Here is a 16,861-nt window from a genome sequence, read left to right as displayed (position 1 = left end):
TTGCTAGGAAAAAAACGTCTTCGTCAAGCTTTAGGCGATGTGTGAATGTGTGGGTGAGGCTGGCAGAACGCTGAGACCCATCAGTGACAAAAAACTTGCAGGCCTATGAGAGATAAACTGGCAACCATCCCTGTCTATGCGCGACAGAATCGCCGCTGATAATGATCTGCAGTTATACAAAAGGTATTCTCGTGCAGCGTACTCGATGAGGCACGTACCTTAATGTCACGGTGCCCTCGTCGTTGTAGGGAATCAGTATTGCATCACGTAAAATTCATATGTTTGCTGCTGATAAGATTCGTTTCCGAATGTACAGACATAATCACGTATTAATCAGCGTAATCCGAAATAAAGAGAACCCTGTATCTTGTGGAGAGATAAGTAAGGGCAAACCAGACCTAGGTTAAGATGGAATCTCCAGCTATTGGATGCTCATCATCACACTGGGGCAAATAGTTCAGGGGATGATGAAGTGTGGTTTATGCACCGGATAGGTACAGTATGTATGCATGTATATTTATCATGCATCGGACAAACTGGGCTAAATTAAGCTGATTCTCCAAGTGACTGATTCTTATAGGGATAATCAATCATGCAATCATTTCTTAACTATCATATAAAACATTAAAAATTACTAGAAAATCAGCTTAACTAGAATATCATTGAGACGTTGATGATGAGCCAAAGGTATTCTTTTCCATACTTCTCCATTCTTATTGTGATGTTTAGCTAGCTTGTTAATTTGACTGACAGGTTTTGAAAGCTAGCATCATATGGCTCAATGTGTAGTTTCCAATGACAGTACCGATGCCTAACCAGCATCCTCTTGTGAGCAGACAGTACAATGAGAAACACATTAAGTACAGGTTCAGTTCACACAGAAACATCTTAGTGCATCTTATTTTTCTAAAAGTTCCCAACCATGACTGGCTTTGAATTTTAATGGTTATTGCTCTGCGGTGTCCCACAGATGTTTTTATCTTTTTTGGAAGGAGGTTGGGAAGAGGGAATACTTGGGTCAATAGTCCATCACGGGGCATGACATGCACACACACTCACACCTAAAAGAAATTTATTATAGTCAATCTATTGCCCTGGGTTTGGTCCAAAATCAGAACATCCATATGAAACACATGCAAAATTTAGCACGGAGAGTAACCAAAGCACAGGATTGACCCAGAGATCCTGGAGCTATAAGGCACACAACCCACTGCACCACAGGTCTAACACAAAACACTGTATGTTCCAGTATGAGATAAACAGAGATAAACAGAGCGAAGGAGCCCCTCCAAACTGTAGGTCTGCATTGCAACTGCATCCAAACTGCACATAAATAACATCAAAATATATTTAAAAAGTCACCATACAGTCACATTGCTTGTGTACTGCTCGGCAACGGTAATTAGTACAATAGTACACGGTTTGGGACGCAGCCAGTCTCTCCCTCAGAAGTGCCCTCTCAACACCTTCCGCCCCACACACACACCCGTCTGGTTACTCAGCCCATCTGCTCACTAAATTACCCAACAAGTGAAAAAAATATATATAATACTCCTTTCTTTCTCAGGCTTCAATCCTGAGAAACAGCACAAAAAAAACAGTTATTTGAGCTGAATGAAGAATCAGGAACAAAGAGAGCTGCTGCTTTTAACAGTCAAGCTGCTCAAGATGACCGACACAGGCACTCGCTTCTTTTCAATGCACACACACACACACACACACACACACATGCACAGGACAGAGGAACAGCTTGCAGCAGGAAAAATAATGGATCCACACTTTAAGTGAGGCCACGTCTCCTTTTGTCAGGCGAGGATCTATTCAGGCTTTATATATCGGAGACGGACGACACAGTATTATGGGATGCATTCGCTACTGTTTAGACTTTATTTTCAGCAGGGTTTTTTTTTATAGAAAAGGCAAGTGAGAAAATTCTAACAGCGAAAAGCAGACAATATAATAGATTTATTTTTGTTTGGACCACATTTTTGGATTCAAACGCAGACTTGGTGTTTATCAGCGGACTGGAATTGTTTACCATTGTTGTTGCTTCTACTAATAATTATTATAACAAGGATTATAATTGTTTATTAGTACACAGGGCCAGCAAAGTGCACAGGCAAATGATCAACACCTTCACAAATAAAGAGAACATTTATTATTGATTTCTTTCTTGTCTCTATGATGGTTATATTTAAAAAAATAAAAATAAAAAAAAAATTTGAATATACCTGAGAAATCCTAAAGGTATATAATTTGATAGCTCATCGCCCATACCGCCTTATCCCGTATACAGGGTTGCAGGGTACACCATGGACCGGGTGCCAAACCATCACAGGTCTCACACACACACACACACACACTGGGAAATTTGGGAACACCAATTAACCTAATTTGAATGTCTTTGTATTGTGGGAGGAAACCAGAGCACCCTGAGGAAACCCACCAAGCATGGGGGAGACCATGCAAACTCACAGACCTGAGGTGGGAATCGAACCCAGACCCCGGAGGTGCGAAATGACAGTGCCACATTTACATCACATGTACCTCTCTCCAGGTAAAATGCATAAGATGTAATAAAAGTATGCAGTACATGCCACCTTGATGGTCTGAGAGTGTAAACCGCATGCCACCGTGTGTGTTAAGGTGCATGTGCAGGTGCACGAGCGCGCGCGCGCGGGCTACTCACGGGTGCCGTCGAAGCGCGTGGCGATGGTGTCCAGGAAGGTGTTCTGCGGGGCGAGCAGTCCCCTCATCACCGGCATCCTGCTCCGCGTGGAGCGGCTCCGCGCAGCCCGACTCGACTCCTGCTGATCAGAGCCAAAGCCGGACAGGAAGCGCGAGGTCCCGGGCGCGCATCCCAGCCCCTGCAGGAGCGCCCCGATCCGCGAGCCGCGAGCCTCCAGTGTGGCGGCGGCGGCGGGGCAGCGCGCATGCCAACCCTCTCAACACTAATGAAGCATGGTCGCTCCTCTAGAGCATCAGTTCCACAAAAAACATCAAAGGGCGCACGAAGGGGAAACAACAACAAAAAACAACAACAAGAAAAAAACAACAAAAAAAAGAACAAGAAGAGTTCCTTTTCTCTTATGAAGCAGCAGGTTGGAGTTAAAAAAGCTGGAGACAGATAGAGAGAGCGCGCGAGAGAGGCAGCACTCCTGACAGTCTCAGTGGCAGCACTGGGGCAGGATGCTGCTCATCTCCTCCTCCTCCTCGTGCGTTGCCTGGTTTTCTTCGGTTGCCACCGCCAGCAGATGTCGAGTCACGTGATGAGCCTCGGGGGAGCGGCGGGCGCTTTAGGTGCGGGACCAGGGGCTGATGGCATACAGTGTACTCAGCTTTTGTGATGTCACAAATGTGTTTGCAGAAGCATGCGAATCAAATGATGCGGGTAGATCAACATTTTTGTAGCTCTTTTTTTTCACTTTAAATTGTATTAATTTAATCCTATTTGATTTGCACTTAATTTACTGTTTGTTTATTAGTGGATCGCTATACCTAAGTACATTAATTACATTCTGCTGCTTGCATCCAGACATTAACTCTGCTTTTTTTTAATGGAAGATGCAATCATTCATATAATCATTACAATCTCATGTTTTTTTTTTCTTAAAATCCCCCCAGTTGCACTGTTTAAAGCGCGCATTAAGATCATAAAGGGCAACATTAAGGTTTCACATACACACACCACTTTAACAATGCTAATTTATTACACTCTGTTGCTTTAGGCAAGTTCTAAGTTGATGCGTTTTTGTAAAAACATGTGAAACAGCGACATCTTCCGGTCAGACAAAGAACTCTCTGATCCTACTGTTGATCAAAAAGGGGGAGAAGCAAACATACAGCAGTAGGAAGGAACCTTGAGTCTCAGAATGTTTCATTTTGGTTGATGTAAAAACTGCTTGGTTTGGTATTGAGACAAGATTTTTTTAGCTGCAAATTGTGATGCCCATGTGTTACCATTACCTGAGATGGACTTGCTGCTATTCCTCACGCTGCTCCAGTGTTTTAGCAGATATACTATTACCCTACAATATGGCAATGATGATGCTTTCTATTGTTACAATTGAAGACAAGTGACTACTGATACATGGTGAGGAATATATATAATTATATATATATAATGATTTGATAAAAGGTTTTACTAAGTGTCCTGCAAAACCCTTTACTTAAAGCTTGGTGCTTCCAGTGCCTGTGAATGGAGTGTGCGGTCAACTAGCTGCCGCACCTCAGGTTGCTGCTTTGTTACCTGCAGCTCAACTCACATGCAGATCCTGACAGCTGCATGCTACCTTTACCTGGGGAAGAAGTGTACACTCAACTCACAGCTACTTGTCATCCTGCTCCAATGTTTTGACAGCCTCTATTAAGCTGTTGTCTTAGCTGTTGTCTACTAAAACAGCTGTTTTCTTATAAAACTGCACAAATCTGTATCTAAAACTCCTGATTTTAAGCAATGAGTTTTCACTCTAAATATTGACTGTTTATTTTATTACTTTATTGCTCTTTGTTTTTTTATTTTTTTTATATTTTTTTAAGTTGCTTTTATGCAGAATTTCTAAAACATCTTTTGCTTATGCCATATTTTTGTATGTGCCCAAGACTTTTGCACCGTACTATAAGTAAAACAGTGGTTAGGATTTACTGAGCTTGCTGGAGAATATGAGTTCTTCTGGTAACTTTGTCACACTCGCTCCTTTTTACTTCGATGCAAATCTTAGGAGTGTACATTAGGTCTTTTGTTTCCATCTGAGAACTGGTCTGTCTTGTACTATATTTTTTTTCTTTACAGTCATGTATATATTCTCCTGTAATGTTATTTATTTATTCATTTTCAAGTTATATATGGAAATACTGAACGATTTTGTACATAATTATGGAGACATGATAAACATATATAACAAAATTGGTACAGCATATAATATGGTGCCTAGTACTGTGTATATATATATATATATATATATATATATATATATATTCTTTAATTGCACATTCCACCAGTAAGAGCAGAGTGTAAAGGTTTAATTAGTAGAGTAATAGCACAGTTTTGCTTAACAATTTAGCCAAAAAAAAAAATTGCAATGCACACAACATTATAGGTGACATATCGAAGTTCAAATTGTTAGTATGCGTCTCGCTGGCTCATCTGTGACCAAGAGAGCAAGTCTCTGTGATGTATTAAGAGCCACGGTATCCAGGGTACTGTCAGCATACCACCAAGAAGGATAAACCACATTCAGCAGGAATGACAGTGGATGCAAGAGGAATCTGTCTGAAAGGGATGTCCGGGTGCTAACCCAGATTGTATCCAAAAAAGGACTATGTGCACCCAATGGTTCAAACATTGTATCCTGATGGCGGTGCCATGTATCAGAATGATAATGCACCAATACACACAGCAAGACTGGTGACAAAGTGGTTTGATGAATATGAAAGTGAATTAATCATCTTCCATGACCTGCACAGTCACCAGGTCTAAATATTATTGAGCCACTTTGGGGTGTTTTGGAGGAGCGAGTCAGGAAACGTTTTCCTTCACCAGCATCACGTAGTGACCTAGCCACTATTCTGCAAGAAGAATATACAGTATATACTGTATAATCATGGAAATATATTTGTAATCAGATTTAATATTACCCCATAACACTATAACACTATATAGGGAAAAAGTTGACCATCCCACCATAACACCCCCTTGATGCTATAATAACAATAATAATGCACTAATAATGCAATAATAATGCGCTCTTCTGGAAATGCTTTCCACTAGATTTTGGAGCGTGGCTGTGTGGATTTCTGCATGACATAGAAGGAAAATGTTCTTCAGTTTATTCTAAAAGTGTTCAGTAAGGTTGAGGCCAGGGTTTTGTGTAGGACACTCGAGGCTTCCATATAAACCATTCTTCACACACCATGTCTTCACAGAGTTACGCATCCACATCCGCAGTGCCACCAGCATTGTGGACGACCTCTCTCAACCCTCGCATAGACTATTCCCCCTCCTGCCATCTAGCAGAAGGTACATTTTCTTCCCAGTGGCAGTCTGAGTACTCAACCTGCTGCCTTCACATGCTCACCTAGGCTAGTCAAACACCAAACCCAGTATGACTCAATACCACTGCAGAACACAGTTTACAAAACTGCACACACGTTATGGAACATTAAACCTCTTTGCTGCTTTCTTACCAAGAGTTTACACTCTTTGTATTGTATTGCCCTGGTTTGTATTGGCTCTTGTATTGCTCTGCACCTGTCTCACGGTTGTGTATATAAAGCTTATTTAGTATTTTTCTTTAATGATCATTAATTAATTGTCTATCCACCTATCCTGTGTACTGTGTACTGGTGCTATACAAGGAGACTTAGGGCACAACAATAACTCCAATCTGCATGTCTCCGGTCTGTGGGATGAAACCACAGCACTCACAGCACGGGAGAACACGGAAACTCCGCACACAGGAATCAAACCATGAACTGTGAAGTGTCGAGCTTCAAGGCCACAGTGCTAACCACTACGCCACCATACCGCCCGCCTTCTTTGATGATCATATCTTAGTATATTTAAACCCATCTTCGAACCTATGTTCCCAGAATGTTATGGTAACGGTTTCCGAACTGAAAGGGCAATCACATGGTGACTAATCCATGGGTTTCGTGTTTACATGTATAGTCTGGAATGTATAGCTGTTAGATGGGGATGATTTGTCTTAACCTAAACCTACTGTACAGCCTAGCTGTAATGGGTATTATCTGCTGAACCAGTGGTGGGCGTGGTCACTTCAAGCCACACTAAGCAGAACACTGATTATGACTAGCAAAAAAATCCTTTTCCTCAGATTACATCGTTTTTGTCGTTGACTATATGTAATTTACTTTGGATGTTACTTTTTAATAATAATAATAATAGCACCGAGGAACTCTGTGTGTTATCACACATAACCGCGTTAAAGGATCTGTTTACATAACACAGTAACCTTTTACTCTAATGACAGATACAGTGGGCGGGATTTATCTGCTTGATTTTACTTCCGTGTTACCACTGATTGGTCGGAAGTCGATCTGGTGGACCGGCAGACACGACCTATTGGCTAATCATAGGCTGAGATCAACATAGGCCACGCCTATTGGGGAAGTCTTCTCCAAGGCTGAAGTATAATAACCTTATTAACCGCTTTGCTGTGCATCTTCATTCTGTTCACGCTGATTATTTGTAACCGAGCACTGAAATAAAGGTATGTACTAAGGGGGAATATTTGTGATTAGGATTGTTGTTGTTGGGGTGTTTTAATGTCATAAAACGAGCCTGTGTTGTGTTTGTTGTATATCCCGGAAGAGTTGCTGCTAATGAATGAAAGGATGATTTAATTCCTTGTTTTTATTCAGTTGTTTATTTGAGTAATAGTTCCGGTCATCATTATCTGTAGCCTTTGTTTTTCAAAAGACAGGAATAATTCTAATTTCCTGACTGTTACGTCTGTATGGGTTGGTATTGTATTGTTTGCGACAGTAGTTACCGCTTTACGGCGCAGCTGTTGTTTCCTTGTTAATTATCTAAAATAAAACCTTTTTACAGACTTGACTCTTCCTTCTTTGCACACTGAATTGTTGAGCAACCCATACCCAGCTCCCTCCTTTACACCTGATTGGTTGGGCTGAAATAGCAAATAATAATAAAAAAAAATGCTGACTCACAGGTCCTACAGGTTCCTGAATAGAGTTCATTCATTTCAGAGCTGAATGTGTGTGTGTGTGTGTGTGTGTGTGTGTGTGTGTGTGTGAGAGAGAGAGAGAGAGAGAGAGTTCAGGCAGTGTGTTGTGTTTGAGCAGATCTTTTCGTTATCTTTCAGCGTACAGGATGGTGCAGAAGATCAAGGCCGGATCTGTGGTCGAGCTGCAGGGAGATGAGATGACCAGAGTGATCTGGGAGCTCATTAAAGAGAAGCTCATTTTCCCTTACCTGGAGTTAGACCTGCACAGGTGAGAATTAATCACAGCAGGATCGCTGTTTGCTCATTATCTCGCCTTATCGTCTAAATTTTCCTCTTGGCTCCCTGGAGAGTAATGATGTTGTTCGGGTTTATCCTGAATCCCTGGGTGATTTTATAATTGTTTGCATGAAGCATAACTTAAAGTCTTATAAGGAAGAAAACATCTTTCTAAAATGACATGTAAGACTACGGCTGTCAAATTGGAGGCTTTGAAGCATGGGCAGGATTGACTCGTTTTCTTACACACCGTTATCTGTAAATACCATCAGCAGGATTGCAGTGGCGATGAAAATAAATGAGTGGAAAGTCCAAAGTAAAAAAAAAAATCTAAGTATAGTTCAGGTTTAAAAATCATGCTTGATTTTTTTTTTTTTTTTAAATTGAGGTCCTTGAATGTTGTAAGGGATTATAACGTAGTGCTGATGTGTCCATCATGTAGCTTTGCAGTAAATTAGTTAAACCCTACTTTTTTTTGTATGTGCGTAATCTCAGTATGATATAATTGATGTCTTATACCAGGCTGTTAGCAGATTGATTGTTCTATTCGTCTATTTTTGTACTAGTTTCTTTTCTCTTTTTCAAATAATATTTTGTGGATGTTTCATTATTTATAGTCATCCACCATGTTACCCAACACTTCTATGTTGCTGCAGTTTTAACACATCTACAGTAAGTATTGTAACATATGCGTTCTTAGATTATGATTTTAATTTTATATTTGCCAATCTTAGAGTTTACCTTTGACCAGTTTTTATTAGCTTTTCTAAAATATTAAGCAATTATTACACATGTTGCGTAAACATTGTGGTTCATAATAAGTAGTCCACTTTTCAGAATGTAACTTTACATCCAAAGGAAGATTCGGAAAAACGTGATGCCTGTTGTACTTATTTCTACATCGATTATGCAACTAGTTTTCAACACACTTAACTTTTATGAACACTTTTCAGAAGGTGTTTCAACAGTTATGTTGCTACACAGTGTAACCTGTTTGATAAGGTATATATTATCACATGCGTCCTGCAGGATTTTTGCACTTTAGGAGTGCTATGTGACACCCTGGTTAATACCACCTAACCTTTAGACTCGTGAATGATGCTGGTGGGTTACTGTAACACTGTGTGTCCTGACAACAGCTGTACTATGAGCTTGTTTCTGTGACATGTTCGTGTGACAGTAGATCAAGAAGCAGGTGATATTATTCCAGCTCATTTAAAAAAATAATAATTATGAGGGGTGTTCGTGTAAAACCAGGACTTGATTTATATATAAAAGTAAAATACTTTATATAAATGTGTGTGTGTGTGTGTATATATATATATATTAGACTGAGAACTTTCTACTTTGATTACTGGGACAAGTGTATTAGTGCTTGGAAGCTATCCAAGTAGAAATTATTTTTTTCTCAGTATGCTGAAGCCATGAACTCGGAAGCACTGGCTTCCCAGGAACTCCTTTAATGGCCCGAACATGTGGGAAATGGCTTGAAGTGAGGTCAGGACTGTAGGGGAGATGTGGCGAGTTCTTGATCTTCTAGGGTTCTGTAAGATAACGGTGAGTTCTATGTGTTTATCCTGGGGGGAAACATATATATATATAGATATATATGTTCCTTTACACTTGAACAAAGGAACCTGGTTTATTAATGATCAGCTGATTTAGTGCTTTTTTTTTTTATAAAAAAAAATGACAATGTTACAATTTCAGTAGTAGTAGTGTTGTTACGCCTCTTGCTTTATGGGTTGAAGTGAAATATAGGCGAAAGGTTATAAACACAATAGCCTGAGCTCAGTGGCACAGGAACTTGGAAGATACCCAAAAAAACAACAACTTTGGCTGCTGCTCAAGGCATGATTATTTCCTTGCTTTATACATCTCCCTGTGTTCTATGTCTTTTTTAAAAGATGTATATTTTTCTACTTCAGGCACAAATGTAGAGCAATTCAAACCTTATTGTTCATGCCTAGCTGTCCTTTAGACAGCTTTATAGTAGAGCACGACGGACTGGAACTAACAATGTAATGTCCTTGTGGAGAGACTCGTATCTTCTGCCAGAGAAGCATACTGCCCAGACTGTCAGTTAGCGTAAGACCTTGTTTTGCATTTATCCTTTTTTTTTTTTTTTTTTTTAAATAGAATTTATTGTTAGTTTTCAACAAACGATGCTTCTTCAGTGCATTGATTGCACGTCTGAAGAATTTTAAGTGATGTGTGCGCTTGGTGCAATTGCAAAATGGTGTACATGGTGGTAAGTATCATTTTTAGACAAAGGATAAAAGCAATTACAATCATCCTGAAACTGTTTTATTATAGACAGCTTAAAACCTAATTAAGTGCTCAGGTTGCAAATGTTTCTGTAAGTGCATCATGAAGAAGTGGTAGAACTAAAAGCATGTCTTTCTGGATTCTTATCCCTCCAGTTGAATGTGAAAAATGAATGTAAATCGTTCGTTAAATGTAATACTCCTACTGTAAATGTCAAATAAGGCAATCCTGCAGATTGTCAGCTTGATGTCGACACCATATTGAAGTAGGCTGATGCTATAGAGGACCTACTGAAAGATCAGATGAGATTAAGGTATTTTGTTAGTTTTACTAAGTACAACAGCCTGAACTGGGCTCGTTCTAGTGTTTATAGACGCAGTAAGATGAACAAATATACGGCGCCAGTCAGACTTTATACCAAATTATATTTTATATCATATGTTATGTAATGTTGCAGATGTACTGTCAGTATTGTTCGTATTTTCTCTTAAATGCTGTGGACCTGTTTAGCCACATGCACTAATATGTCAGCCTGTCTAGAGTATCTTTGGTTTTACTGAACAATGGTCTTTATGTAAACCTGCGTTGTTTGTTTTGGCTCAGAAGTGCCATCTAGTGGATGTTACGTTTAAGCCCCCAGCTATTTATAATGTAAACACTATAGGACATTAAGCTGCTCACGTAAAATAATCCAGGACTAAGAGCCAAGCTGGGTATGGGTAGTAATTGGGCATTTTGACGTTTGTTTCATTGCCCTAAATGTAAAGCGCAGTTAATAAGGTATATTGGCATTTATTTATGAGCTGAGTTTATGCAGACTGTAAAAGCTTACTGTATGTAACAACATAACCAGACTGTTAATCAGAAACAATGATTTACATGTTGTACTAATCATGATTTTAACTTTGTTTCTATGTGAATTATGTAATCAACTTTGGTTGTTCTTGCATGCATTACTTACTTAAAATATATATATATATATATATCTCTGGTGTAGTGGCTGAATATTAAGGATAAATTTGTAACTCAAGATTCCTGTTTATTAAAAGGTTTATATTTTGTCTATAGACGTTCTGAGAAAGATTGTTCCTAAAAAAATAAAATGTCATTAAGGTATAAAGCTAAATGTTATTAGAGAGCAATTATGTATTCATATTGTTAAACAGTTATTGTATTGTACAGCACCATTAGTACCACAGTACATACAGTAGGCTGTATTCTCAGAACTTTTTTGTTCCTCATAAGTAACATTAGATGAGGTCACATTGTTTGTTTCTACATCTTCATGCCTGAATGTTTGCTTTTCCTTCACTAAGCGCTCCATTATCATGTTCACCGTGACATTTGTTTTTCATTGCAGCTATGACCTGGGCATCGAGAACCGCGATGCCACTAACGACCAGGTGACCGTGGACGCTGCAGAGGCGGTGCGTCGCTACAGCGTGGGCATCAAGTGCGCCACCATCACGCCTGACGAGAAGCGCGTTGAGGAGTTTAACCTTAAGCAGATGTGGCGCTCCCCTAACGGAACCATCCGGAATATCCTGGGCGGCACCGTCTTCCGCGAAGCTATCATATGCAAGAATATCCCACGCCTGGTGCCTGGCTGGATCAAACCCATCATCATTGGTAGGCACGCCCACGGGGACCAGGTGAGCTGAGTAGCAGTTATCAATTAGAAAACTATTTATATTTATCAGTTATAAATCATCATCACTAAATATTAAATTTGAAGGACTGTTCTTGTGGTGTTTAGCTTGTATGGCGCTTAGTTACCGTATGTATGCAACCTCACTGCAGCTACTTTGTGTGTATTTAGTACTCTGATATACTGTAGATGTAATGTTGTGCACTTGGTTTTCGCTATTTCCAAAAAAGGGGTGTCTTAGATTAGTTAATCTTTTAGGTTATGTACAGCTGTGCAATTTTTTTAAGGAATAGGCATTTAAATAAACTTTCAGCAAGCTTGTTTATTTTATTATTATTTTTAATAATCTGGTTAATTAAATGCTGTTGGAGCTCCCTTCATTATTTTACTTTTATCTTTATTTAAAAGCGTGCTTTAAAGGCATTTCAACAAAATGTTGTGTAGGAGTTTGTGTTTATTCTAAAGTTGATCCAATATTTTAATTTCTGCTGCGAGTGCATTTCGATTTCAAAGATCAGTTATTGGTCTCCTTCATTACTAATAATCAGTATCTGCATTGGACCTGGAAAAAATATCATATCCGTCAACCTCTATTATGTACAATAAAATAATGCAAGAGAATTTTGATTTATGGATTGATATAAAATGGGCAATGATGCTTTGATCTTTAATATGTAACAACATTTTCTATAATAATGTGCTCAATATAGAGAAACATAATCAACTGATTTTGGTAGCTATACTATAAAACTGTATTTTTAGAAATCATATATAAGCATAGTTTACCTGAAATTTCAGTAGCTCTGACTTCATCCACAGGATGTCCCTGTCATTCTTTGACACAGCACTCAGTCCATCGTTCTCTCGTGTACAACTTGTTTTATCTGTCCTGCTTCAGTACAAAGCCACAGACTTTGTCGTTCCTGGACCTGGAAGACTCGAGATGACGTACACACCCAAGGACGGGGGGAAGCCTCTTAACTTTGTTGTCCATGAATTTGAAGGTAAACTGTGTAAAATAGTCATTAATTATTTTCCTGTATCCACATGCTGTTTATATATATTTTGGATCTTGTATCATGCGCCTCCTTTTATCCCAGATGTGGTTATTCTCCCATAATCCTATGTGCTCAGGATGTCTGCTGCATGTTTACTGTGTCAATATTGCAATATATATTATAAATATATATATTATTATACAAGTCCTCTGTGCTGGACAGGGCTAGACGTTTTTGTGTTTATGCTCCACCCATGTGTGAGCAAATACTGCTGTGATGAAATAGTACATTAGCCAACGAATTGCCTGCAGCCTGTAAATTTGAGAAACAGAATGATACTTGGTAAAAAAAAAAAAAAAAACGATGTTGATTAAGAGTTACCATTTACTGTATAAATGAGGGTCTTATTTTAATCCTGTTAGTTTGGCAGTCCCAGTCCTCACCATGTCACATAACAACCGATGTAAAGTATATTCTGAAATAAGACTTTACATGTGTATCACAATACAGTATCGTGAGTCTCTCATTTGACCCACCATAGGCACGGGTGGCGTAGCCCTGGGCATGTACAACACGGACAAGTCCATCCGTGACTTCGCTCACAGCTCTTTTCAGATGGCGCTGTCCAAAGCCTGGCCTCTCTACCTCAGCACCAAGAACACAATCCTCAAGAAGTACGACGGTCGCTTTAAAGACATCTTTCAGGAAATCTATGAGAAGTAAGTCGCTACATCTCAAGAGTTTTTATTTTATTATTTAATTTTTTTTTATCAATTTATTTATTCAGCCAGATAAGCCATACACGTATGTGTTTTAAAGGGAGTACAAGTCTCAGTTCGAGGCTAAGGGGATCTGGTATGAGCACAGACTGATTGATGACATGGTGGCCCAGGCCATGAAGTCTGAAGGAGGATTTATCTGGGCTTGTAAGAACTACGACGGAGACGTGCAGTCTGACTCTGTGGCTCAGGGTAAGTCTAAACGAGTTACACTCGTGTATCTCATCTGATTCACTGTGTTCCCTTTTCTCACTCTTTGTCTTGATTTCAAATTGATTTGACATTTTACAGAAAAAAAAACCCCACAGATTTTCTAGTTTTGTGAAATTTCCTCATATGGATATTTTATTCTGAGATGGACTGCTGTGTGCCTTCACTCAGGTTACGGTTCTCTGGGAATGATGACCAGTGTGCTGGTGTGTCCCGACGGACGCACGGTGGAGGCTGAAGCTGCTCACGGCACAGTCACGCGTCACTATCGCCAACACCAGCAGGGCAAAGAGACGTCCACCAACCCTATTGGTGAGATATAAACACACACAAAACATATGGTATTTCTTTATTATTGATTATCCACTCTAAATATATTCATTATTTTAAATTGTTTTGTAACCTGTATAATAATTTTGAATCGTATTTATAAAAAAATCCCTTTTCTCTAGATAATCTCCTGCCACACAAATGCACTAATTTCACTAGAGGATACCAACAAAGTTTTCTCAGTACACCAGAGCCATGCTTTACATCTAAAACGCTGACCTCCCAGGAACTCCTTTAATGGCTTAAATATGTGGAAATGGTTGAGGTTAGGACTGTATGTTCATTGAGGCAATAACTTTTGAAATGTGTGAGTAGAGCAGTGGGCAGTCAGAGGTCATGCATTATCAATTTTTTTCCTCCCTGGGAGGCCAGATGTGAAGCATGCAGTCACACCATCCCAGCGTACTAACTTACAGTAACCTTTTACCTTGATGGTGTCCAAGCACTAGTGAACCGCTGGGATAAGTGCCTTAGTGTAGCAGAGCATTATATAGAGAAATAAAGGGAGTTTTACTCTCGTGTTCGGTTATTTTGAACAATTAAAAGTCCTGCTTTGAATTGAACACCTTGAATGCTTGTTATTAATTCACAACCATAACCCACACATCTGGGACTTGTGTCATTCTCCTCAGCCTCTATTTTTGCCTGGACGCGAGGGCTGCTCCATCGGGCCACTCTAGATAAGAACACTGAGCTACAGGTCTTTGCTCAGGCTCTGGAAGCTGTCTGCGTTGAGACCATTGAGGCCGGATTCATGACCAAAGATCTGGCTATCTGCATCAAGGGCATGGCCAGGTGAGTCTCGTCTCATCTCATCTCAATTTGCATCCTATACTGGATCAACAATTTCATTAGTGTTTTAAACTGATGTCTAGCAACACCAAGAAAAAAAATATGTAACAGAAGATGGAGGTGCATATGCTAAAAATACAGAGACAAATGTTAGAGGAGAGCCCAGTAATCAGACGGTGGAATTTTTATTTATTTATTTATTTTTATATAATAATATAACTCACAGTAGTAGAAGTTTTTTTGTATATTTATGTATACAAAAATGTTAAAAAGTAGACAATGTCATTATCACCTTTTATGTCGTACTGTGTGGAAGTAATATATCTGTCGACACATCGGAGCATTGTGACGAGCGACAGAGAATTGACCCCACACCTATCCCACACTTTCACTTACTTATAAATTAAATAAATGAACACATCTGCTCTGACCTCCTGACATCTAGCAATAAATTTATTAGTACTTAAATTATTTACTCTTTTAAAATTTAGTGTGAAATAAAATGAAAGGAAAAGAGATGACATCATCTTGTCTGCCTCTTTTAGTGTGCAGCGCTCCGACTACCTGAACACCTTCGAGTTCCTGGACAAGCTGGCGGAGAATCTGAAGCTCAAGCTGTCAGCCCAACCCAAACTATAAAGCCGTCCTTTATAGCCGACACCCCCTGGACACTACACACGCACACTTCTCTCACAGGACTCGGAAACAAGAGGACTGACACGCTCAGATCTCATCCCCTTGTCCAGAACCAATGCACAGGCAAGGGTCAACCTTCTCTCCTGGTCTGTGCATAAACGCACAGGACCAGACTGTACCACTACTACCAGAAGGGGCAGTTTTACTTGAACGTAAAAAAAAAAAAAAATAGTAAAGTGTATTTTTAGTACACTACCTAAGGATAATGTAGTCAATAAAATCTGACTACAATATCCTTAGGCAGTAAAGAAAGCAGAGCATGTTCTGGCCAGGCTGTGTCAGGATTGTCAAGCACTTGTTGCCTTATATGCGTGTGTGTACGTGTTTCTGTATGTGTGGTGTCTTTTCATAGTTTATGTTAACATCCAGCACTCATCAATAGTGAACTGATCCTAAGAAGATGCTTTTCCATCATGTTTTATAGGTGTTTTTAAGTAGGTGATAATATTAGTCTTCGACTAATAAAGAAATGGGACCACAAATTGTGTCTTGTCTTATTTGTCAGGATTTACAGTACAACAATAAATTCCCTGTGTTGACTTGTTTTGTCCAAAAGAGGGCAGCACTGCTATGTTCATTCCTGCTCTGGCTTCAAGACACCAGGAGGCATTAAAAGCTTTAAATGCACTGATCACCTGTAACGTTAACACTGATTGATTATCAATTATATATCAGTAAACTGGGCCTGGATCATGGGCACCCAAGGCTCACCCATGCCAACGGGGACCAAAAGCCAGCCAGTCAATCTCACAGAAACGCCAATGTATGGAAAAAAATTAGTGCTAACCACAATAGAAAGGCATCAGAACGCACTCGGCCCAGCAGGCAAAGAGCCTAAGGCCAACAACCTGGGCCTGTATTCACAAAGTTCTTAAGCCTAAAAATTATCTATCTGAAATAGATAACAAGTAATAAAATCATTATGGTAAATGTACTGTAAGAACTTTATTATAGTAACTACTGCGTGGAAATTGATTGCTTCAAAAGTAAACACATTTTCAACATTTATCTGTTTAATTAACTTTAATTTATTTTGCCTATAACAGGTTATTTTTTTATCAACCAATCACAGCACGCCCACAACCCACGGCACCCAATGGATCCACTGCCATTAGACTGGGGTAAGACTGCGCTGCAATGTTACATGGTTGATGG

At 39.5% G+C, this 16,861-nt stretch overlaps 2 protein-coding genes across 2 annotated transcripts in view; one reads left to right on the top strand and one right to left on the bottom strand.

The window, feature by feature from the left end:
- The window catches only part of kcnh3 (potassium voltage-gated channel, subfamily H (eag-related), member 3), a 150,973-nt gene extending 148,122 nt beyond the window's left edge, over positions 1-2,851 (bottom strand). Inside the window, exon 1 of the mRNA XM_053496672.1 lies at positions 2,690-2,851. Within this exon, the coding sequence (XP_053352647.1) occupies positions 2,690-2,765 (76 nt within the window). The 5' untranslated portion in view covers positions 2,766-2,851. The remainder of the gene's footprint in view (positions 1-2,689) is intronic.
- A 4,267-nt stretch (positions 2,852-7,118) lies between these two features.
- On the top strand, positions 7,119-16,188 carry idh1 (isocitrate dehydrogenase (NADP(+)) 1). Its single transcript, XM_053497324.1, has 9 exons — positions 7,119-7,232; positions 7,848-7,977; positions 11,614-11,905; positions 12,800-12,905; positions 13,441-13,618; positions 13,719-13,870; positions 14,060-14,200; positions 14,851-15,013; positions 15,556-16,188. The coding sequence occupies exons 2-9, from the start codon at positions 7,856-7,858 to the stop codon at positions 15,647-15,649; spliced, it is 1,248 nt and encodes a 415-aa protein (XP_053353299.1). The 5' UTR covers positions 7,119-7,232; positions 7,848-7,855; the 3' UTR covers positions 15,650-16,188.
- Positions 16,189-16,861: the final 673 nt, after the last annotated feature.

Source organism: Clarias gariepinus, chromosome 5 (assembly GCF_024256425.1).
Source record: "Clarias gariepinus isolate MV-2021 ecotype Netherlands chromosome 5, CGAR_prim_01v2, whole genome shotgun sequence".
NCBI classification, from domain to species: Eukaryota; Metazoa; Chordata; class Actinopteri; order Siluriformes; family Clariidae; genus Clarias; species Clarias gariepinus.
This window is presented reverse-complemented; position numbering and strand designations above follow the sequence as displayed.